Here is a 25195-nt window from a genome sequence, read left to right as displayed (position 1 = left end):
CTTTTCCGTCAAAATTTCACCGGAAAAAAAAAAATTCTCCATTTTTAGCCGGGTTAAAATTGACATTTTACTTATCTTAAAAAATTAAAAGAAAAAATTGATATTTGACTACATACAATATTACTGGGCTACATACTACTACCCTAGGCGGCGGAGTACATGTACCACTCCAATGTTGCTGTCGGATAACCCAACTAGTCCGGGGAACGCCACGGCCGCTCCGCCGCTTACTGACAGCCCTGCCTGCTCCAGGAACGTAACTCCGCCGCCTGGGGCAGTAGTATGTAGCTCAGTAATATTGTATGTAGTCAAATATCAATTTTTTTCTTTTAATTTTTTGAGATAAGTAAAATGTCAATTTTAACCCGGCTAAAAATAGAGAATTTTTTTTTTCCGGTGAAATTTTGACAGAAAAGTGGCCGGAAGGACCATTTTTGCAAAAAAATCAATAATCGTGGACTAAAATTGCAAGGTTCAAAAGTCGTGGATCAATTCTGTCAGTGTCACTATAGTCGTGGGACTAAAAGTGCAAAAAACTTTTACATTTTTGGTCTTCCAATTATACTTGTGGTACATACTTAATTTTTAAGGTATATATGTGTAGTCATCTTTAACTCTTAAGTTATGCATTGAGTGGTGATTGTAGTCCTTGAAGGATCAAATTAGTCATTTTATTAAATGACAAATTGATGGTAAAACTAGTCGCATAAGACGGTCACGCATATAACTCATGGACTAAATTTATACCGCGAGTATAACTGAATGACCAAAAGTGTAATTTCTCTCTTAAAATATATAAACAATGATTTGTTTTATTAATAAATTTATTTTTATTTAACAAATTTTAATAAATTTGTATTTTTATTATTACTTTTAATAAAAAGTTATTTGTGACATTATTTTATTAATATATTCAATTGAATTAAAAATTGAAAAAAAATAAAACCAAGGGGAAGAGGGCAATTTATGTCAACGGTATTACATTTCTTCCAAAATAAAGAAAAGTGAATATATAGATTAAATCTTATTCCATGGAAAAGTTGGATAACTTAAATCAAACAAAAGAATATTATATAACCGACCAAATATAACGGCTCGTTAATGGTGAAAATGAATTTTGGTGATTGGGGTGGTGAAATTGGCATATTTCTCCATTTGAATTGCCATGTTATGTTGCCAAACAGCCCTTACACCCTCCTAAATAGAACCTAATTCTAATGTTATCTTGATTATTATATGATTTAATCAAGACAAGTCATAAAAAAGAAGCATGTTAAATAATAAATTAGGACATTCATTACACAAGTTGATAGAAACAGGGATGGATGGGTATGTTTACATTATTCAAAACTTGTCTATCATTCGGAAATCTGCAATATCCCTCCCTCCCACCTAATACTACTACTCAAATCTCTCATAGTAGTAGTATTATTCAACTGAAACAATGTCTATGTTGTATCCTCCTGCAATTATGTTTCACTCCCTTTTCCCTTCTTCCTTGACAATGTCTTTCAGCTTTTCCTTGAGTTCCCCACTCTGCAAAACACAGATTCTCAGCATCTTAATCGAGCAAGAAGCAAAAGCGATGATGATGATCAACATACCTGGTGCATACTAAGGATGATGTCTGATCCACCAATGAATTCTCCATTGATGAATATCTGTGGGAATGTGGGCCAGTGGCTGCATTACATTTACACCAATCAAACAAACCTCCCACGCTAAGTAATTTCATAATATACAAAACACAATTCATCTTCTGGCAATGGGAAGCACATATTTGAAGTAAAAATATACAGTCAAAGTTTGACAGTGAAGAAGGGAAAACAATTCAAATAATACAAAAGAAATCTATTTCAAAACTCCCTTACAAAACAGTTAACTGTTCTGGACCACATTGGGCCGAGTCAACACTTGCCCAATTTATAACAATATACTCAATTCTACATTTGTATATTCCACAACTTTAAAGTAGACAGTTTAGAAGAGCTCATACGTGTATATTCCACCACCATGGCAATAACCATTTATTTATTTTTGAAAGGACAGTAGGGAAAAAAAAAATTGGTCACAAGTGTTTGCTTTAATGCATCTTCAACTATACTCAATTACCGGTTGATTTACATCTAAAACCAATGTTTTGCTCATTGAGAAATATCCAAGTTGTAGTACAAAGCATTGACTTACCTGAAGGATTTTACAGCATCCTTTAGCTCATAACTATCCAATATGTTTCTGGCACTTATAGGAACATCTGCAGACACCAAATCAATTTTTAAGCACACCAAAAAATCAAGGTCACAACTCTACCAGAAAGGAAGAATCTCACAGAAGCAATATGCAAAAACCAATTGTATCAATGAAAATGTCTTTTCCACTAGCTTTATGTAAAAGACAAAGTCAACAATAAAAGGCAAAGAGACTGCAATTAAAAGATTCCCATATTAATTTACCTCCAAATTAGGCATTCCATTTCACTCAATGGAAGTACAATTCATCAATTCTATATTTTTCTCAATTTCAATCAATGATTACTTCACCACCATGTCAAGAAAATAAAGAAAGAAATAAACAAATAATAGTCATCCATTTGAACACTATTTTTTTCATCATCATTGCTAAGCGGTACAGACTTTTTGTTCTCTTGCATGTTACTCCGTACTTTATAGACCTGTTTCTGGTTCCACTTGACTACATGAACCAGTACTTGTAGTTCACCTGATTCAGATCACATGTGCTTAAGATCTCATCTTAAGGTTAATTATGTCACTTTAAATTGTTTTCCAACATATTAATTGTTGGGGGATGAAGAATCAAAAGGCTGCAAAGCAAATTAAAATGGTAAAAATAACATTACAAAGCTCACACATCACGTGAAATGTGTAAAGTACAAGCAATTATCTAAGCCCATATAGTTAATTACACCTGGAAAACATCTACGTACTGAAGTGCAAGAGAGCCAAAAGTGCACATAGTGGCATGCAAAATCCCTATAATTTGTAAAGTTAAGGTCATGTAAAACTGCAGTAGGAAGAAAGCAGTCAGACTAATATAGGGCAACCTTTTAAACAGAGCTAAAAGTAAAAGCACTTTTAAAGATGCATTTGCTTATAAATACTCAAAGTGCAATAGCAACAAATAGAATAAAAACACATTAAATTAGAGAATCATAACACCAGACCTTTATCAGTAAACAATCCTTTTACTTCACCAAAAACAAGCAAATATGGTGTTTTATTTTCACTTTTTTTTTCAGATTGTCTATATGCAGATGGGCATAAACTTAACAGCAGTATTCTTACTATATTCTTGTAAAACCCTCACTGCTAATGAGCTGAATCCACATCGAGGAAGATCAGGCACCCCTTTCATGTAAAGCATCACGGGGTTGTCTTTGACATCCTACAGATAGATTGCTACCACAAGTAACACATCTGTGCTTTACTTTAAAAGCTTAAAGAACAATTTATAACTGAAATAGCATAAAACCAGTCAATATATACAAACAAGAGCAGCATAATGTTTTTTCACGGAGAATATATTGAAATACAAACCTGCTCAACGGTGTCCTTCAATGAAATACCGGAACTCTCAACTTTACTAGTAGGTCGAAAATCTTCGTGTGTGTCTGGGTCATTAGGCGCAGAGCTTAAGTACCGATTTCCAGCTTGGTACAAGGATCTGGATCCCTGTTACATATATATTTGTAATTATAAAGCAGCAGTTAATGCACAAGGCCAATAAATATAATCCCATGTATTTAATATTTATACACTCCTGAAAATCCAGGCTTTTCCAACCAAATAAAAGTCACAAGATATAAGTGTTTCATACAGTTTGCATCTTTACCAAATGCAATTTAGTAAACAGGTATCATCTAAAACTGGGCATCTAGAGTAACAAACAAATTTACAAGATTGAAACAAGGAATTGAATCTTACAAGGGCAGATGTTCGGTAGCCGGCAAGGCCTTTAAGCAGCATGTTAGATAACGACCTCGCCATAATCTTGGAGCTTCTATCCACCTCAAACTCGTAAAGCTGCAATGCTGGTGCATTAATTTACTTATCAATTAAAAGAAAATGTACGAGTTTATTCAATTTCTCTATAGGGCTAACAAACAAGCACTTCCCAAATTAAAACCGTACCCGGCAGAAGAAATACAGAAAACATAAGTTGGAATGTGATAACTATAATTAACAGAGCAAACTCATTGAAGCAATTCGTCGAACAACTGTTAGATCCACTGAGGCTATTGATAAAGAAGTAGAAAAAAAAAATTTAAAAAGGTGAAATGAAAAGGAGGATTACCAGCGGAGAAGATCAACGGTAGAGCAGGGGCGTTGTATAAACAAACAGTAAGAGGCTAAGAGCTTCGTTCTTCTTCCGTTCCGTTCAGCTTTCTAGTTTCGTCTGCTGTGGAAAGACGACGAATCCCTTCGATTTTCCTTTCTTGCCCTTGGAAAGAAAAGCAAAATCCGAAAATGTATGACTATATTTTGTTTTTAAAAAAACCTTGGGATGTTTATGAGATTATATTTTATATTTTTATTTTAATTAATTATTTATTTTATTCTAATTCCTATTTATTACCCAACAAAGTGACTTCTTATACTTAAATCCAGAATTTTTTGCGATTTTGATTCCATGACTATACTGTCACTAACAACTTTGATCCAGGACTTTTAAAACTTGCAGAATTAGTCCACGACTATTACTTTTTTAGCAAAAATAGTCCTTCCGACGAACTCTCCGTCAATTGTTCACCGATTTTTTTTTTATCCTTTTTCACAAGGGTATAATGGTCTTTTCATTTACCTAAACTAATGACCTAAATAATAATAATAATAATAATAATAATAATAATAATAATAATAATAATAATATAATGATAAACTTAATCTGAGCATAATGAGGGTGAAAGTATACTATGTGCGTAATCTGAGCAGATTAAGTTTTATTATTATTATTATTATTATTATTATTATTATTATTATTATTATTATTATTATTATTATTAGTTTAGGTAAATGAAAAGACCATTATACTCTTGTGAGAAAAAAAAAAATTTCAGTGAACAATTGACGGAGAGTTCACCGGAAGGACTATTTTTGCTAAGAAAGTAATAGTCGTAGACCAATTCTACAAGTTTTAAAAGTCGTGGATCAAAGTTGTTAGTGACACTATAGTCGTCGGACCAAAACTACAAAAAACTCCTTAAATACATTATCATTACCAAGTATTTGATTTCCATTACCATTTCGATTCCAATATTTGAAACAAACACACCCTAAGTATGCCTATTAAAAACAAAATAGGAATGTGAATTTTTTGACGTAATAGACGATGTGAATTAAGATACACTACATAAAATTTTACGTGGTCTAGACGATTTCAGTGGCGAGTAACTAAAAAGTAGTTCTCGGATATAATCTCATGTAAACTAACAAAAAAAGTTACACCTTTACTTTTATTTATTTTTTTTAATACTACACCTTTATTTTTTAATTTCTCCTATTTTGTCAAAGATTTAATTCAGTCTATAATAAATTTATCCCAAACACATATACATTTGGTAAAAAAAACTGAGTGAAAGACTTATTCTTCTTCTTCTTCCTTTTAAAAAAAAAAAAATAATAATAATAATAATAATCTTGAATTATGCTGTGGAAATGGTGTTTATAGCAAAATTATAACGATGAAAAAAATTGAACAAAAAAAGAAAAAAAAAAAAAAAAAAAAAAGGAAAGCATAAATTTTATAGAGGATGCATATTTATACATTTTTCATTTTCCTTAATTCTCATTTGTTAGTTGTGATTTTTTCCGGTTTTCCCAATTTAAGATTAGTCTAAAATAAAGGGGGAACGATACAATTACATTAATATTTTTTGTCGTTTAAGTAATATTAACAATGGTTAAAATACATAATGGAATAATATTTTGTGAAAACTAATGTCACAGTTTTGTGAAAAACACAACAATAATATGGAAGCATAGAGCCGAGAACGGACCAGATTGCTATTTCTGCAAATTTGACATTCAAGACAATTAAGATCATATGTAAAAGGACTAAAGGAGTGTAAAATTGTTCAGTAAACGGAGAGTGATTACACATCACACGAGCCATTCCGCTAAGTTCTCAAGTTCTACTAATTTTATTTCTGTACTACTGAAATGCAACAGTTTTAATTAAATTGGGAGCTTTAACCAGAAAATATAAATGATAATTTTATGTATGAGAACATGAATTATCAAGGAGCACTAGTCCATAATAAAAGCAAACATAAGGCCGAAAACCCCTACAATCTTTCAGTTTCATAATCATCGATGCCATCGCTGTGACCTAGATCTGCTGCTGTTGCGGCGCCTTGATGATCGATCCGTGCTCTGTCTGGAGGCAAAACCATCGCTATGGTAATTCCTAGACCTACTGTCAAGCAGTCTGTCTGTGCTTCGTCTAGAGCTGGAACCATCCCTGTAAGAAGTTGAAGTCGCTAATGATCTTCTCGACCTTGGTCCAGGTGGACTTGCAATAGTCCTACTATCAGCATCTGAACCTTGTCTGTAAAAATTTGAAGTCGCTAATGATCTTCTCGATCTTGTTTCAGGTTGTCTAGCAGTAAACCTTTCACCTTCCCTGTGAAAATTTGAAGTCGGTAATGATCTTCTCGATCTTGCTTCAGGTGGACTAGGACTAGCAATAGTCCTTTGACTATCAGCAGCATCCAAGCCTTCGCTGTAATAATTTGAAGTCGCTGTTGATCTTCTCGATCTTGTTTCAGGTGGACTAGCAATAATAATCCTTTCAGTATCAGCATCCAAACCTTCCCTGGAATAATTTGAAGTCGCTGTTGATCTTCTAGACCTTGTTTCAATTGGTCTAGCAACAATAAATTCACGAACAGGATCCAACCACCCCATAGAATCATATCCAGCATCACCCAGAAAAGAAAAGGAGAATTCAACTTCAAAATCCATTGTGAAATCATTGTCATCACTCCATTCATCTTCAGCCTGTGAGTGGACTCCATCAAGGACATCGAATACACCCCCATCAAGGGGGAAATCAGTTAGAATGTCTGCTTCACCCAAGTCATCGCCAAACTGTGTTTGATATGCACTAAGAGTATCCCCAAAGTCCCTTTGGACCTGCAACCTCCTCCACTCAGACTCTCGCCTAGGGTCAGCCACCGATGGACGGAAAGAGGGGTGTTCGTTTCTAGCATGCTTTCTCAGTTCAATATATGTACCAGTGAAATCGCACGTCTCCAGTGAACAACTCCTTGGCTTTGAATCCATAACTGCCCGAGCAGACTCCACAACAACACATCCTTCAATCTGGCCCCGGCAAAGAGGGCAAACAAGTTGTTTCCCCCCTAGAGACCTGAACTGTGCATACTTTCTACCTCTATGAAAAGCTGTCCCCGATGTGGTATTCGCTACTGGGATAGGTATTGATTGTTCCGCAGCAGATGACTTACAAAATTGGTCGAGACAATTTGAATGGCGGTAGCTTGTGTCGCAGATGTAAGGCCTACAACCCTTTTCAAGAGAGGAACAGAGTAATAAGACAGCATTGTGTGGGTGCTCCATACATATTGGGCACCTAGCTTCCTCCCACTCTTTCTCATCCCCTACATTTGGCAAAGAGCTTTCAGCCTTGGAGCCAGTATCTCTTAAGCTGCATGGATAAGGAGATGCCCTAGCCCGGTTGATTGACAATGAATTCACCCTCTGATCTTTCGGCATCTTCAAACACCAAGGTTGCTTCTGAAACATTAATAAGTTCATTAGTATGAAACTAAGCAAAAAGAAAAAACTATATATGTAGACAGACTGCAATACTAAGTTACTAACAGAATGAATCATGTTAAGCAGCAAATATACATTTGAAAGTGTATGAATATCACGAGGTTCTATCGACACCACATACCCAACCATGGATAATGATAACAATAAACTCATGATTTATATTCCTCACTTTAAACTCCCTTCTTCCTCAATTACCAACAGCATAAACATTTAGTCCATTTTTGCAAGATTTAAGAACAATACACAGAAAACAGAAACAAAGTATAGCCCTATCTTCAATTTTATCCCTATTGGACAAAAAATTGGAAGTACTAATTTTCATTTTCATTTTATAACACCAACAACCCTAACCACCACCTCCAAGTCGACCGGCCAACCGGCCAACCACAGTAGATATTCCCTCAAAATTAACAAGTAAAATCCGTACTTCACATTAGACGCCATTGAAGAACAGGCTCAAATTTTCCAAAACACTTTCACAACAACAGATTCCTTAAACGGAAAAGCCGATTAAAATTCTTCAATTAAAAAAAAAAAAATTACAGGCTAATTAATTTCCGCGAATTTGAAAAAAAAAATGGATCGATAAATCTCGAGCGGTTTAATCGGAAATCACAAACCAAGGAATAAGGTTTTGCGAGTACGTACCAGAGATTCGAAGGGATGAAGCGCGAGATTCGAAGGGATGAAGCGCGGCGAAGATTCCAGAGGCTGAAGATTTTCAAGAGCGGTGAGTGGTCCTGTAAAGCATCCGCTGAAGCGGACGCAGAATATTTATAAGGTGGTAGGAAGTGAATGACTAAAATATCCTTCCGTATCTTTGGTCTCCAGAAGGGGGCGTAGGCCGGGCCAAGCGGCCTTCGGTGGTATTCGACTATTCATATTACTATTCAAATTAGAATATATTAGGGAAAATTGTCAAATTGGCCCCCTAAGTCGACTTGATAGTGCAATTAGGTCCCCTAACTAAAATAAACTTCATTTAAATTCTCTAAACTTGTAAAATTGTTCAATTAAGTCCAAAGTGACTTGTTTAACAGGTTATTGACACGTGTCATTTTAAAATATTTTTAATTTTTGTTTTGTTTTTTATTTTATTTTATTTATTTGTTTATTAAAATATATATTATATATAAATAATAATAATTTAAAAAAATACAAAGCTATTTTTTTTAAAACGCACAAAGTTGTTTAGGTGGCTGTGTTTTTTATTTTATTATATTTTTTATATATAATATATTTTTTAATAATAAATAAATAAAATTAAAAAAATAATTTAAAATGACATGTGTCAACAATGTGAAGATTTAACCTGTTAAACAAGTCATTTTGGACTTAATTGAACAATTTTACAGGTTTAGAGGGTCTGAATAGAACTTTTTTTTAGTTAAAAGACTCAATTGCACTATCCGATCGACTTAGGGGACCAATTTAACACTTTTCTCAATATATTATATACTCATTTGAAAAGATTATACTTATTTTTTTTTTTAACACGAAAAGATTATACTTTAGTTATAAATAAATTAAATAATAAAAAAGTTAATCCGTTTGTTATTAGGAAAAAGGTATATATAATAATTACTTCCTTTGTCCAATGCTATGTATCGAGTTTGGTTAACGAGGCTTTACTGTACTTATTTACAATTTAATTTTTTATAATATTAAGTTTAGAATTAATATGTTTGTTTTTTATATATTTATAAACTACATTAAAAGTACTATTAAACACAAAAAATCAAATTAAAAAATTAAAAGAAAATGCTAATAAAAATAAACAAAGAAGAAAGAGTTGATTTGACCAATGAATAGTAAGTAAGACATATAAAATGGGAGAGAGTATCATTTTCATTAGCAAGCAACCTAGTTGACATACTATGGCTATGTTTGGCAAACCTAGCTCAAAGCTGAAAAGCTATAAGCTAGGAGCTGAAAATTGAAGAGCTTTTAAGCTAGATGCAATGCTTGAACGTGTTTGTTAAAATTAGCTTTTTGATAAGCTGATAAATGTAAAAAGACAAAAAAAAACATTTTATAAAATTTAAATTAGTTTGTTTACATATTAAAATATAACATTTTGAAATAAAATTATTAGCATAATAATGATCTAGCATCCCATAATGAAGTAGCAATAGTGTTGCGAATCTACTTCATCTCATAATAATAATAATAATAATAATAATAATAATAATAATAATAATAATATTCATGTCAACCAAACACCCCTATGGTTCATGTTCAGTTGAGTCACTATGATTTACATCCTTCCAAATGCTCTGTCGAGCCGGGGTGTGGGGGCCCTTAGGGGGCAAATTATGTTGTGCATCCGATGGTGCATACGGATGCAAAAACAACGTCGTTTTATTAAAAACGTGCATCTCCATTTAAAAAAAAAAAAATCAGGTTCGATTCCCAGCAACAACATATGAACTAAAATTCCATAATCGATGAACTATAATTCCATAATCTAATCTATGAACTAAAAATTCCAGAATGAATGAACTAAAAATTCCAGAATGAATGAACTAAAATTCCAGAATCTATGAACTAACATTTCAGAATCGATGAACTATATTAGAGAATAATATTATATTTATGAACTTAGTCTAATATTGTTTCCTAGTCTTGTTAGTGGTTTCTATAATTTCTCTTTGCCTAGCTATTTCCTACTTTTGTGATATAATTGTGTATATATACTTGTTCCTTATTAATGAAATATACAAGCTGTTTATATCTCATAACATGGTATCAAGAGCTTGATCCTATTGGGTAATTTTTTTTTTTATCTTCTTCATGGCTTTGGAAAACCCATCTTCCCCTCCAACTACAACTACAGATGATCCTCCTGCTATCATTCCCACCACACAAGATCCTCAAAATCCTCTTCTTATAATTAATTTCTCAAATATAACCAAGTTAACAGACACAAACTACCTCACTTCAGATCACATCCCTTCTTGAAGGATATGATCTTCATCACCACCTTGATGACACTCATATTTCCCCTACAACCACCATCACCACTGATGGTGTTACATCACCAAATCCTGCTTATACAAAATGGAAACGTCAAGATCGTCTCATTTTTAGTGCTCTTCTTGGTGCTATATCCACTCCTTTACAACCACTAGTTGCCCGTGCCACCACCTCCCTCACAGCATGGCAACTTCTTGCTAATACCTTTGCAAAACCCTCTCGTGGTCACATAAGACAATTAAAGGAGCAATTGAAACGGCTAACGAAGGGCACAAAATCTGTTAGTGCATACATGCAGGCTATTAAAACCCGAAGTGATGAACTTGCTTTGCTAGGTAAACCCATTGATGATGAAGACCTCATTGATCATGTTCTTGACGGACTTGGTACTGAGTACAAATCTGTAGTTGATGCCATTAATGCCCGTGATACTACAATTTCCTTTGCTGAGCTTCATGAAAAACTCTTAAATAAAGAAGTGTTTCTTCAAACTGTTGAGTCTAGTTCACAGATACTTCCAGCAACAGCTAATCCAACCGCCTTCCGGAACAACAATAATTCCAATCGTTCAAATCGGCGTCCGTCCAACAACAATTCCTTCCAACAAAATTCTGCCACTACATTTTCTCCTCATGACCAGCGTCAACCCAAACCTTATTTGGGTCGTTGCCAAGTATGTGGTACTCAAGGACACACTGCTAAGCGATGTCCAATGTATCGACTTGTTACTAATCAGCAGTCTCAGTTAGCTCGTCCTCAAAGGACCCAGGGGTATCGGCCTTCAACACCTTGGCAACCACGAGCAAATCATACAACACTTAGCCATGACACAACTCCTACGTGGCTTTTGGACAGTGGGGCATCCCACCATGTTACTTCTGATTTGAGTAATCTCTCACTACATAGCCCGTATCCAGGATCTAATGATATCATGATAGGAGATGGATCATCTCTCTCTATAACACATACTGGTTCCACTTCAATATCCACTCCTTATCGCTTATTTTCTTTACAAAATGTTCTTTGTGTTCCCTCCATGAAAAAGAATTTGATTTCAATTATGTACCAATAATGATGTTTCTGTTGAATTTTCTCCCTCTACTTTTCAGGTGAAGGATCTAAACACGGGGGCAACTCTATTGACGGGTAAGCCTAAGGATGGTGTATATGAGTGGCCAACTTCACCGTCCTCTAGTCCATCTTCACCTTTACTTGCTTTTTCCACTACTAAAACTACCTCATCTGAGTGGCACTCCAGATTAGGTCATCCATCCTTACCTATCATGAGAAATATTGTTTCTAAATTTTCCTTGCCGTTGTCTAGTTCATTATTGTCTCATGTACATTGTAATGCATGCTCCAAAAATAAAAGTCATAAACTCCCTTTCTTAGCTTCTACCTTACAATCATCAAACCCTCTAGAAATAATATTTTCTGATGTTTGGACCTCTCCTATTTATTCTGTTGATGGTTACAAATATTATGTTATTTTTGTTGACCATTATACACGATACATTTGGTTTTATCCACTTAAAAGAAAATCCCATGTGCATGATGTCTTTGTGTGTTTCAAAGCACTAGTTGAAAACCGATTTAAACACAAAATTGTTACTTTATATTCTGATAATGGTGGTGAATACCGTTCACTTGAAAATTTTCTTTCAACAAATGGTATATCTCATCTTACCACGCCGCCTCACACACCAGAACACAATGGTTTCTCTGAACGGAGACACCGCCATATTGTTGAAACCGGTTTGTTCATTCTCACTCATTCATCAATGTGTTTATCTTATTGGACATATGCATTTTCTACAGCAGTGTATCTCATTAACCGTATGCCTACACCAACATTACATCTTTCGTCTCCATTTCAAAAACTCTTCCAATCATCACCCAATTACTCCAAACTTAAGGTGTTTGGATGTTTATGTTATCCGTGCCTACGTCCTTACTCACAACACAAGCTTGACATGCGATCTATTCCATGTGTTTTTTTGGGATATTCTTTAACACAAAGTACATATATTTGTTTTGATATGTCTACATCTAAAACATTTATTTCTCGTCATGTTAAGTTTGTGGAAAGAATTTTTCCCTTTAAAAGTCAACAAAGTCATCTCCATCAACCTAGCATAGAAGCCATCTCCAAATGGTTTCCTCCAGTTCAAGTGCTACCCGTTTCTAGTGGCTCACTCAATACATCTCCTCAAAGGGTTCCCTCGTGTCAACATCCATCACCAATTGTTCACACAATTCATCATATGGAAAATAACCCAACTACCCCACAAAATGACTCACCGGGTAATTCTTTCACATTACTTGAAAATCCGCCCAGTTCATCAGATACATCGACTACATCACCCGAACACCATCTTGTCTCACAAAATGGCCTGACCACATCACTAGGCACACAGTCCGTATCACTTGGACAACAACCTGCCTCACAACAAGACTCTCCTATGCCATCATCAAGCACTCACTCCTTGTTGAATGCTTGTTCTCCCACTGAGTCACCCAATCATAATCCTCTTCCTACATTACCTAAAAAGAAACAAATCCCTCAACATGATCATCACATGGTGACTAGATCCAAAAATAACATCCGCAAGCCCCTTGTCAAAATGAATCTCACTGCTGTCCTATCCAAACCTCTTGACATTGAGCCCACTACCGTTTCTCAGGCACTGAAAGATCCCAAGTGGAGACGGGCTATGAATGATGAGTTTGAAGCTTTAATCAGAAATGGAACATGGCAGCTTGTTCCATCTTCCCCTTTGCAAAATATTGTTGGTTGCAAGTGGGTTTTTCGCATCAAACGCCTCCCAAATGGCTCGATTGATAAATATAAAGTCAGGTTAGTTGCTAAAGGGTTTCATCAACGACCTGGTGTGGATTATCATGATACCTTTAGTCCAGTTGTTAAGCCTACGACAATTAGGCTTGTTTTAAGCCTAGCAGTCAGTAGAGGTTGGAAGTTGCGGCAGTTAGATGTCAATAATGCATTCCTTCAAGGTCACCTTCATGAAGATGTTTACATGGCCCAACCTCATGGATTTGTTGATACAGATAATCCAACCTATGTTTGCAAACTCAGAAAGGCTATATATGGGCTCAAGCAAGCTCCCCGAGCTTGGTATCTTGAACTTCGCACGTTTCTTGTTGAATCAGGATTCATAAACTCACATGCCGACACTTCTCTATTTACTTTTCACTCCAGTGACCTTGTCATATATATCCTTGTTTATGTGGACGATATTATTATCACGGGAACCAATTCCACGGTTGTTTAACAATTCATTGATATTCTGGCACACAAGTTTTCACTCAAAGATCTTGGTACTTTGTTTTACTTCCTTGGGGTTGAGGTTGCCACTACACCATCTGGCATTTTTCTTGCTCAAAAACGTTATGTTTCTGATTTGCTTGCTCGAGCAAAAATATCTACAGCCAAGCCAGTATCCACACCGGTTGATACAAATGGTAACTTAACCCTTGCTTCAGGTACTGCTCTAACTGATGCCACTGCATACAGGACTATCATAGGTGGTCTCCAATATTTGTGCCTCACTCGCCCAGATATTGCTTATGCTGTTAACAAGCTTTTGCAGTTTATGCATCGACCAACTACTGACCATTGGGCTGCTGTAAAACGATTGCTTCGATACCTATGTGGTACCTTAAACCATGTGATATTTCTTCATAAGGACAATCCTATTTCTTTACATGCATACTCTGATGCAGATTGGGCTGGTAACAAAGATGACTACACCTCGACGAGTGCTTATATTGTTTACCTTGGTCGTCATCCTGTCTCTTGGTTATCCAAGAAGCAACGGACAGTTGCTCACTCGTCTACAGAAGCAGAATACCGATCCGTTGCTACTGCTGCTTCAGAGGTTAATTGGGTTTGCTCTCTTCTTACAGAACTTGGTGTCTCTCTGCCTACTCCACCTGTAATCTATTGTGACAATGTTGGTGCTACATATCTTTGCTCTAATCCAGTCTTTCATTCTCGTATGAAACATGTGGCAATTGATTATCATTTTATTCGGGACCAAGTGCAATCAGGTGCTCTACGTGTTACTCATGTTTCTTCTGCAGATCAACTTGCTGATGCTCTAACCAAACCACTGCCACGCGGCCGTTTTTTGGACTTAAAGGTCAAGATTGGCGTCTCCTACGGAACTTCATCTTGAGGGGGCATATTAGAGAATAATATTATATTTATGAACTTAGTCTAATATTGTTTCCTAGTCTTGTATAGTGGTTTCTATAATTTCTCTTTACCTAGCTATTTCCTACTTTTGTGATATAATTGTGTATATATACTTGTTCCTTATTAATGAAACTAGTTTTTTTACGCGCATTGCGCGATTGGGATAATGCCCAATGCTTTTTTTTTTTAAATAAGTACTTTAAAGTATATTAAGGCAAAATTATATTGAAATTGTTCATGCATAGATAATTGAAGGTTGAATTTGCGTATTTAAATAGGTAATTCTTCTCCCAAAGGTTGAGTCCCCAACCCCAAGGGCACCCCACACTCCGACCTGACAGAGCATTGTGGGAAGTTATAAATCACGGTGACTCAATGGTTCAGCAGACAGGGCCAAATGCTGATACGCACAAGGAATTTGCCCACTTTGGACATAATTCCCGCATTGCCGCTGCCGAGGTTCAAACCTTGGTCTCTTCTCCCAAATACTACCCACTAAACCATTGAGCTAAGCCCGTGCGGGTTAAATAGGTAATTCTAAGTTTACAAATGCAATATAATATAGTCAATATTGATTATAATTGTCAATAAAATAATTGTATAGGTATAGTTGAAACCAAATACGGGACATAAGGGAGAACATATAAAAATTAGGGCATAAAATATTAAATATATACTAATATTGTTTGAGGAGATTCCGACATTAGGATTTGTGGTTAAGTTCTATTAAGACTTTAATATTAGAATTAGATTAATGGTGTAGTTATAATTCTATATTAGACTTTAATATTAGAATTAGACTAACGGTGAATTAACGGAAAAGTTAAATGGATAATCATATAATTAAGGATAAATTAGAAAATCTTAAAAGAAAAAAATTAAAACCTGAACAATATGAACCATTCATTTGATTTAATAATTTGGCGGTCATTTTTTCTACCCAATGTTAATAATTAAATAAATTCGCTCGTCAAATCCGCTAGTATAATCCGCTAACGCTAACCGCTAACTGCTGATTGTCAAACAAGGACATTGCGAGGTAGTTCTCACTTCAATTTGTTGTGTGATTTTAATACTCTCTTTGTCACAAAATCTCTCAAGTAGTTAATATGGTTGGCTTTATTAATTATATTTTTTAATTTTTTCATGGTATTAATAAAATACTTGGTAAATAAATATATAGCATTATTTTATGTTATAACTTTGATATTTAATTAGAAAAATAGTGCACAAAAAAAGATAATAGATAATGTAGTGAATATAATCAATTGATGAATTTGAATGTAAAAATTTTTACATTTGAGAAAAATAAAGACAATATAACTAATGAAAATATTTATTTTAATTAATTTATTGATAATTAATAATTTGTTTTTCACTGAATAAAGAAATTGTAAAGACAATGTAGCGAATATAATCAATTAATAATTTGAATATAAAGAATTTTTATATTGAAGAAAAATAAAAACAATATAACTAATAAAATTATTTATCTTATTTAATTTATTGATAATGAATATTTTTTTTTTGAATAAAGACATTGTGGACACATAATTCTAAATTAAAAAATGCATATGTATTATTTTTTGTTGTAACTACTAAATTATTATTTATATAATTTAATAAGAGTAAAATAGAGTACTAATTATGCCAACTTTGATTGGGATGATGTTCGAACCTAATACCTTTTTTTTTTTTTTATTGAAATCAATGAGTAAGTTAACGGTGAACTAACGGCAATTCTTAAAATTTTAACGGAATTAGTAACGATGTGTGGGTATTTTAGAAAATTTTAGTGTAAAATTTAAATCTAATCAATCTGAGCCATTCATTTGATTAAAATCTGTGACCGCCATTTTTTCTACCCATTATAGGCCTAACTCTCTTGGGCTCTTATTAGTATAGTAGATTATTGAAATCAATGAGTAAGTTAACGGTGAACTAACGGCAATTCTTAAAATTTTAACGGAATTAGTAACGGTGTGTGGGTATTTTAGGAAATTTTAGTGTAAAATTTAAATCTAATCAATCTTTTAATCAATCTGAGCCATTCATTTGATTAAAATCTGTGACCGCCATTTTTTCTACCCATTATAGGCCTAACTCTCTTGGGCTCTTATTAGTATAGTAGATATACAAGCTGTTTATATCTCATAACAAACTACAATTCCATAATTGATGAACTATAATTCCAGAATCAATGAACTAAAATTCCATAATCTATGACTAAAATTTCAGAATGAATGAACAACATAATGCTGTTGCTGGGAATCGAACCTGAATTTTTTTTTAAGAAAAGACGCGCGTTTTTAATAAAACGACGTTATTTTTGCATCTGTATGCACCATACAACATGATTAAATTTCACAAGCCAACGATCCAATAAAAAATCAGGTATCTGGTTTATGTGCAGTTGTGCACCCTAGATTCATAGGTAACCAATAAAAAATCAGGTTTATTCCAAGCTTTTTCACTGCGAATTTTTGATAGGTTCAAAGGACGGGTTGTAGCATCCAAAAAAAAACCATCGAGCGTAGCAGATTGGTGGTGTTTCCGAGATCCATTTCACAGAGCTCCCCCCGATCCATCACTTGCTCACTCTCTTCTTCCCCTCCGCCGTGGAAGCCGATTCCGGCATAGGAAAGCACTCACGACTTGCCCATATATATATATAATAATACAGACAGATAGATATCTAGAGAGAGAGAGAGAGAGAGAGATTACGGGGGAAGGATGTCTCTAACGAGTGTGAAGATGACGGAGGAAGTTTGGCTAACTTGCCTTACGCATGCATTGTCCACAGAGACTGAAGAGATCATGGGCCTTCTTCTTGGAGACATTCAGGTTCGCCATTTTTGCCCTCCCCCTTTCCAAACTATCGGGTCTTTTGAGGGTTTTAGCTGCCGAAACCCTATACCTCTTCTTGCCAAATCTTTATTCTTTTAAAGCTTGAAAGTTATTCTCCGAAGTGACCTGAAATTCATCGACTTATTTCCTTTCCTGAGCTGCGGAGGAATTTGTGGCATTTCGAATTGGTGCTTCAAAATATTGATTGATGAACTTCTTTGCATGTTGATTTGATTATTTAATTCGATCATTAGTGTCTACAATGTTTTGATGAACTTGCTTAGTTGAGCTGTCTTTTAAAAATCCCCAGGGTCTGCAATGTTATCTTGGGGACTGCAGACAAAGTGATAGTCTAATACTAAACTCTTGGTGTTGTCATTATTCAGCTTTGTTTTAATTTGTGGGTTGTAAGAAATCTTTGTTGGATGAGAATGAGGCCACAAAATGCTTGAAGTTGTGCACTTATGATCAATAAATTGGTTGTGGCATTATAATTACTACCAGACTATGTTTGCACACACATGTATATATGTTTATGCTCTTGAAACTTGTCCTTGTAAAGCTACCTTGAAGATAAGAATCATCAATGTGAATACAAAAGTATCCATTCAAAAATTGTGAAAGTATATTTACTATAATGTTTGACATGCATTGCCTAAATGACCTAGGTTGGAATTTTAACAGTCTTAATGTATGTGACACCTGCACATGACAACCGCCCATGGAAAGCTTATGTTTATAGGACAGCATCTGATGTTATAGGATTATGGGTTTAGGTTGATTGCAGAATCACCAGTTTGTGGATTTTATTGTTTCCCCCCGGCCCCCACTTATCTTTCATGCTCCATATTAGTTAATTTTGAACTGAAGCATTACAATTTAATGTTTATCATGCATCTGTGTTACTACTGTTGCCTTTTCAGCACTCAAAAAATGGTAGTGTGACAGCACTTATATGGGGAGCATTGCCACAACCACGCTCTGATCGCCGGAAGGACAGGGTAGAGACTAACCCTGAACAGTTGACTGCTGCATCTGTTCAAGCTGAGATATCCTTCCTGTTTTATGCACAAGTGCTGAAATCTTTCTGGGTTCCCCTATCTCTCCCTCTATTTCTTCTAGTGTTTTTATTGTTGTAGAGTGGTTTCATGTGATAAGGGCACCCCTTTACTGTTTTACTGCCTATCACATATGACTTTCAGTGCTTAAATGACCTTATTTGGCTCATTTTCCACTAATAAAAAAAAATTAAATGAGTGGCTCCATTCTGTAGTTAATTATGTGATGTCATCCAAATGTTGGATATGAATTTTGTTGTTTAATGCCCACAGTTGTTTTGTCCATTTGTTTAATTAACTCTATAGCACAGAATGACTGTGGCAACAGGAAGAACAACAAGAGTGATTGGGTGGTACCACTCACATCCTCATATCACGGTCCTTCCTTCTCATGTTGGTATGCTTTTAAGTAACACATCAGCTTTTGCTTTAATTTGTCTTGGAGAAACATTTTTGTCAATACTTCATGTAATTTGGTGAATTTCATCATAGGCTTCTCTTTTCATTTTACTTAATGCTTCTCTGGAAGTAAATTTTTTTTAGTTTTTACATTATTAGAATTTTGTATTGGCCCATTTTTTTGATAATAGTGTTAGAAAGAATTAGTCTTTAACATCAATTATTTCTGTGCTTGCCTCAAATTCAAATAATTTAGTTTTACTATACTGGGAGAAAATGTTACCGTTCAGAAACATGCATTTGAAATGATCATCTACGTGTTGTCTCTACTCTCAAATGTGAGGCATATAACTATGTCTGAGTATTCAGAACTACAGGCTTTTGTATATCCTGTTTATGCATGAGAAGCTTCATTGACTTAGATGATTTTGTGCTTAGTACTGAAGGTGTTCATGATTGGGGAGATGTAGACTTAGGAATCCAACTTCTTTGATTGGTGCAAAGCTTGGCACCTTGCAGGTTTGCATAAAGCTCTTAAAACATATAATGATGGCTTTTATTTGATATAATAATCTTGATATAAAGACCTCTATTATGTGATGTATAGAGTTTATAGTATACCATGACCTTGTTTGGTAATTAGCAGTTAGCGTATTGTTTTAGCAGTTTATAGATAGATGTTTGGTAAAATTAGCTGTTTATGATTAACAGTTAACATGTAAAAAGATATATAAGGACATGCTTATATTTTATAAAAACAATTCATTAATTATATAATAATTATTAATCATAAAATAATTGTTAATTATTAATTATATAATATTTTAAAATAATAATTTACTATTAATGTTTATCAATTTATTAGTATAATATAATTATAAAAAGTAAAAAAGAAAGAAAAAGTAAAGAAAATGGTGTGATGTGGCATCCCACATTGCCTGATTTCAAATTGTGCTGCAGTATTTTATATTGTGCTTAATCAGCACAGCAGACCAGCAGTTATTGCCTGGTCTCAGTTGCTGAAATTTGCAGTGTTTTCAAAATTGGCATTTTGCCTCCAAAATGCCAAATGAAAAAGCCAGTTATCAAACACTTCTTTTAGCTTTTTGACCAAGTCGAACAGCTAAAAGTTAACCCAAAAAGTTGTTTATCAAACAAGGCCTATATCTCCATATCTTAAGTACCCACTTCCCACTTTCAGAAATAGAAAGGTGGAATATGCATACCTCTTGAGTCTTGCCAGCATCATGGCATCATCTGAATTTGTTTAGCAATTTGAAAAACCAAAAAATTGTTGGTCATCCACACTATTGAGTTCCTATCTAGGTATGGCCATAAGAATATGGATGATTGGGCTATGTGGCAGGTGGGGGTTATCTGTGTTTGCTGTGCATGAAATAAGGAAAATTTTATACTCTGCAGTTGTATACTTTTATAGTGTGGATACTACCGTTCTGATCACAATGCCCTTTCTATTATGCTCTCTTTCCAAAAACTAGTTGATATGCATATTAATCTCCTTATCCTTTCCTTTTTGACACAACTCATGAAGATGTCCGGACACAAGCAATGTATCAACTTCTGGATTCTGGATTTATCGGATTGATATTTTCATGTTTTAGTGAAGATGCACACAAGGTTTGTGTAGTGTGTTCATACATGGCATGTAGAAAGCATTTTAAACAAAAGCATGCAATTGCTGAGTGAGTTTATTGCTTTTCCTTTCAATTCTTTTTTAGGTTGGAAGAATTCAGGTTATTGCATTTCAGTCCTTGGATGGAAAACAGAATCATGTTTTGAAATCTGTTCCTCTTTCCCCTGTACATAAAAGTTCTGTAATAGATCTAGAATCATCTCTAAGTTCATCAGAGACATCAGGAAGAGCTTCTGCCAGAGGAGATATTCTTGAACAAGACACTGGTGATTCAAGGGCAATTACCTTACCTTCTAAGGTAACTTTGTTGATTATGAACAATTGCTCATTCTTGTTAGCAGGCTTCTGATGTTACGTTCTCTTCCCTGATAAAGTAGTCAAAATTATAGTCTCTCTTCTCCTGGAATGGGCATTTTGCAATTTGTTTATTCATTTATATGGTGGGTGTTTGGGAAGTGAATAAAGTAAATTTAGCTCCATAAATTTTCTTTTGTTTGCAGTCTTGTGGCTGTACCCTGGACCTTGTTTCCTTCCATTTCTTTTTTAATTCCTCTTTCAAAGGTGGGTTGGGTTTGACAATGTTTTTTAAATTCATTTCTGTATTTGGACCACCCACTATTTTCACTGCAAAAGATGGAAGGATAGCAATAGTACCCATGTTTTTGTTTTGTTTTGTTTTGTTTTGTTTTTTTTTTCTAATTTTTAAAATTTTATTTCTAATTGACTTATTGATGTGCTGCCTGAGGTATTGTTGTTGCTACTGCTATTGTTATTGTTCTTGTACCCCTTTATGAATTTGAATAACAGATATGCTTCTGTAATATTCAAATGGTATCACTCTTTTCACTCCATTAATGAATTCGGTCCATATCCATTTGGCTAGGCTGTGGGAAGACCCTCAGACTTGGGGGGTTTCTTTGCTAATATTGATGCCAAGACCGGAGAAAACTTGCATACCAACACTGTCAGTAATGCAGCTATTGAGATAGATCACATGGATATGTCGGAAAGTATGCAAGAAGCAATGCACCTGTCAAATATGGAGATGAGGTACATTTGGAGTAGTACTTCAACACTTCATATAATCATATCATCTCTTTATGTACTGGTACTTGCATTTTGATGTTTGTGACCATTTCAGATCATAGCCAAAGCATTATTTGAACCCCCTTGTCTGGAGCTTTGTTTTCTCTCATTGAAAGTATGAACAGTTTGCAATTTAATGTTAAGAGGTTCTGAATTCACAGTTATTTTTGTTGTGTGGTACTATACTGCAATTCTAATTGTAACCCCTTGTCTCTCGTTATTTATTTTTAATTTTTATTTGTATATTGTATTGTATCCATGCCATGCTTCTTTTCTATTCTCATCTGCTTCCTCTTACATTTTTGTTTGTTAAATTTTGGCACATATGAAGCCCAATGAAAGTAGGATTCATAAAAATTAGTTGTTTGTTAATCATTTTTTGCTTTTCTCCTGGCAGTGGTGCAGAGTATGTCAGGAAGGAAATCCCTCTTCTTGTTATGCCATCGTCATCACTTCTTAATCTCGATACACCTTTGAATTCATTTACTGATCTGCAACGCGTACTATATGAAGAGGAGCGGACTGCATTTAATCAAGCAGTTACACAAAACATGAGGTGGCACATCCAATATATTGTTATTTCTCTTTTGCTTTGCGTGACGCTATGTGCTGCTTTTGATTCTTGTCATCGTTGACATCATCTTTTTTAGGGATGGGAAAGTGCACCCTCTAACTTTTATCCATCACACATCCACATATCAGGCTTCCATGTGCAAACTGATGGAATATTGGTAAAAACAGTTTACGCTTCTGACTTCTTTTTTTTTTTTTGAATAACGAGGGAAACCCCAAAACTCTTTCGAGTGTGAGTAAACCTCACCTTGTGACCCTAGCCGGCAAAGGACCACAAGGAGGTAAACCAGCCTAGGTTACCCATAGCTAACCGGCTCAAACCAAGAAGGCAAGGATTCGAACTCGTGACCTTGTGGTTACAAGTGTGGATCACTTGTCATCTTGGCTGGGGTTACCCCCAGGCTTCTGACTTCTTGTTACTATGCTATGTGTGTTATTGATTTATTGTTACTGACTGCTTTTCATATGAAACAGCTTGAGCCCTGCCATTATTGCTCTCCAGGACCGCTTGCGAGAAAATGAAATTCAGGTGTGAATCATCTTCTTTTGCGTCATACTTTCTTGTATTATTTCTCCCAAGTGGCTGATCAATTACTTAATCTACTTCTCGAGACAGCTAAAGATGCTAGCTGATGAAGCAAAGGTTTTGGAATCGGAGACTAAACGAGCAGAGACAACTTCTACAGTTTCTCCTCGTAGAGGTAGCCCTTCCAATTCACCAGGCCACAAAGACTTGTATCCTCCTGGTGAATTAAGCAACACAAGAACTTTTGGTAGTTCTGGTAGCCGGAGCAGAAAAGGATCCTAAACCCTAATATAAAGATACTAGGATCCTTACTCTAAGCAAGTGTATTATATGTAGTAGTTGGGGGTATTTCTCCCTCTTTTTTGTGCTTCCTTTGAACTGTAATTTTTGGATATGTTGAGAAAGTTCATTTTGTTAATACCTATAATTCAACTGCTCTTTCTCTCAGCTGAATGGTAATTGAAATGCAACATAACACTTGCAAAAGCTGGTTGGGTCCTACATTCAATCTAAGTGGGTTTCTGCCCTAATGTTCTTGAATGAATATGAATTGTGATATGCATGTGCTAACACTTGCAAAAGCCAATAGTTTTTTTTATATTTTTATTTTTATTTTTTTTATGGTTACGGTTACTAAGTTAACAACTTGACTAACTTGATTGGGGTTGTCCCTGCTTCTCCACTATTGCTACCAACAAAATTGGTTTGGTGAAGTTAGCAAAGTTTGCACAATACTATCCAATCTAAGCATGCCACTTACATGTTCAATGATAACTAATTATCTACATGTTTTGCACATGCTAAAGTAGCTTAACTACACTCAACATGCTTTGAAATATATTTCATGTTAAGTGCCTTAGTTTGCATGCTTAGTAATATCATTTTGCTATACTAAGAAGTAAGAGCCATTCCCACAACTTAATACATGGAATATGCTAATTTAGTTTTAAATTTAACCAACACGTTGACATCAAATGTGGGCTAACTCTATGAAAATATAAAGTTAGAAGAGACCTAATTCAAGTTGTTATCTTTATCTTTATTAAAAAATAAAGTTAGATCTTTATTAAAATATAAATATAAATTAAAGTGATAAGAGACCTAATACAAGTTGATAAAGTTGGAAGAGAGAAAAAAAGAAACCATTTATGTGAGTCTATCCTATGTTGACATCTCTTTTCTAGATAATAATAATATCTTTATATAAAACACTACTCTACCTCTCTACTAAAAAAAAATATAAAACACTACTCTACACCACCTCGTTCACATCATTTACAAGCAAAGCTTCAAACTTTTTCCGTAGAGTTGCTTTTCCGAAGGAGATTTTCACCATCTTTATGGCTGCATGTAACTTTTCACTTCTCTTTTCTCTATATTGACACTTCAACTATCTCTATATAGATATATTACATACCAATTTTCACTAGTCTCCAGCTTTTCTCCAATTTTTAATCAAACAAAACTTCTTATTTGATTTGAATAGAATGCTGATGAATTGCGTTTGAATTACTCTCTTTCCATCACTTTAATTATTTTCTTGGTTTCAGGTTTTGTTTTCGAATTTGTTTTATAATTTGCTGATCGGCTAGCTGGTTCTGAGTTTTTTTTTTTTTTTTTTTTTTTTTTTTTTGGGTTCTAACAGTGAAGCTAGAGGCTTCTACTCTAACAATAACAAGCCTGAATTTGGGTTCCCCGAGACCCAAATTGACTACATTTGGTGCTGTCAAAATTCAGTCTTTGGTTAAGTATAATGGTCTGCTAATATCCTCCAAGCCAAAGAAACCATTGATGGGGTGTCGAGCTTCCACTTCTGAAACTCAATGTCGGTTTGTATTTTTAGTTTTGCCCTCTTCATTCACTTGCATGTGGTTTTGGTTTTCTTTATCTGATGAAGTTTTGGTTTCTTAAGGTTTTAATGTGCTCTATATAATTATTCTTGTTTGTACTTGATTTTTTTTTTTTTTGGTGAAACTTGTTTGTACTTGATGCTTATGGAGTTATGGTGCTAGTGCTTCAACATTAATGTGAAACCTTTTCAAA

The 25195-nt window shown here is 34.7% G+C and overlaps 3 protein-coding genes across 6 annotated transcripts; 1 reads left to right on the top strand and 2 right to left on the bottom strand.

The window, feature by feature from the left end:
* Positions 1-1255: 1255 nt before the first annotated feature.
* LOC109179700 (monothiol glutaredoxin-S15, mitochondrial-like) lies at positions 1256-4455 on the bottom strand. Of its 4 annotated transcripts, none has more exons than XM_019329196.1 (7): positions 4312-4455; positions 3942-4040; positions 3555-3689; positions 3303-3402; positions 2188-2254; positions 1605-1683; positions 1256-1536 (listed from the first exon to the last, which is right to left on the bottom strand). In XM_019329196.1, the coding sequence occupies exons 2-7, from the start codon at positions 4002-4004 to the stop codon at positions 1477-1479; spliced, it is 504 nt and encodes a 167-aa protein (XP_019184741.1). In that variant the 5' UTR covers positions 4005-4040; positions 4312-4455; the 3' UTR covers positions 1256-1476. The 4 variants fall into 4 exon arrangements, with proteins under 4 accessions (XP_019184741.1, XP_019184742.1, XP_019184740.1 ...); XM_019329197.1 differs by having other exon boundaries at positions 3942-4048; positions 4312-4449; XM_019329195.1 differs by lacking the exon at positions 4312-4455 and adding an exon at positions 4149-4188 and having other exon boundaries at positions 3942-4048.
* Positions 4456-6090: 1635 nt separating this feature from the next.
* On the bottom strand, positions 6091-8544 carry LOC109179705. Its single transcript, XM_019329205.1, has 2 exons — positions 8463-8544; positions 6091-7772 (listed from the first exon to the last, which is right to left on the bottom strand). The coding sequence occupies exon 2, from the start codon at positions 7749-7751 to the stop codon at positions 6324-6326; it is 1428 nt and encodes a 475-aa protein (XP_019184750.1). The 5' UTR covers positions 7752-7772; positions 8463-8544; the 3' UTR covers positions 6091-6323.
* An 8948-nt stretch (positions 8545-17492) lies between these two features.
* Positions 17493-23682, top strand: LOC109179703 (lys-63-specific deubiquitinase BRCC36-like). Its single transcript, XM_019329201.1, has 10 exons — positions 17493-17853; positions 18780-18905; positions 19224-19311; positions 20866-20951; positions 21053-21265; positions 21851-22017; positions 22451-22609; positions 22704-22784; positions 23101-23155; positions 23243-23682. The coding sequence occupies exons 1-10, from the start codon at positions 17743-17745 to the stop codon at positions 23432-23434; spliced, it is 1278 nt and encodes a 425-aa protein (XP_019184746.1). The 5' UTR covers positions 17493-17742; the 3' UTR covers positions 23435-23682.
* Positions 23683-25195: the final 1513 nt, after the last annotated feature.

The sequence above is a fragment of the Ipomoea nil genome, unplaced genomic scaffold (genome assembly GCF_001879475.1).
Source record: "Ipomoea nil cultivar Tokyo-kokei standard unplaced genomic scaffold, Asagao_1.1 scaffold0943, whole genome shotgun sequence".
NCBI lineage: Eukaryota > Viridiplantae > Streptophyta > Magnoliopsida > Solanales > Convolvulaceae > Ipomoea > Ipomoea nil.
Note: the sequence above shows the minus strand (reverse complement) of the source record. Positions and strands in the feature narration are given on the sequence as shown.

What these genes read in the sequence shown, in the direction of transcription:
- LOC109179700 (XM_019329195.1), bottom strand. Translation starts at nt 4,173, where the DNA reads ATGTTTTCTGTATTTCTTCTGCCGG. An exon ending in TTCTGTATTTCTTCTGCCGG is followed by an intron (nt 4,049 to 4,148) that starts GTACGGTTTTAA and finishes TTAATGCACCAG; the next exon opens with CATTGCAGCTTTACGAGTTT. An exon ending in TGAAGGACACCGTTGAGCAG is followed by an intron (nt 3,403 to 3,554) that starts GTTTGTATTTCA and finishes ATCTATCTGTAG; the next exon opens with GATGTCAAAGACAACCCCGT.
- LOC109179705 (XM_019329205.1), bottom strand. Translation starts at nt 7,751, where the DNA reads ATGCCGAAAGATCAGAGGGTGAATTCATTGTCAATCAACCGGGCTAGG.
- LOC109179703 (XM_019329201.1), top strand. Translation starts at nt 17,743, where the DNA reads ATGTCTCTAACGAGTGTGAAGATGACGGAGGAAGTTTGGCTAACTTGC. An exon ending in TTCTTCTTGGAGACATTCAG is followed by an intron (nt 17,854 to 18,779) that starts GTTCGCCATTTT and finishes TTGCCTTTTCAG; the next exon opens with CACTCAAAAAATGGTAGTGT. An exon ending in TGCAAACTGATGGAATATTG is followed by an intron (nt 22,785 to 23,100) that starts GTAAAAACAGTT and finishes CATATGAAACAG; the next exon opens with CTTGAGCCCTGCCATTATTG.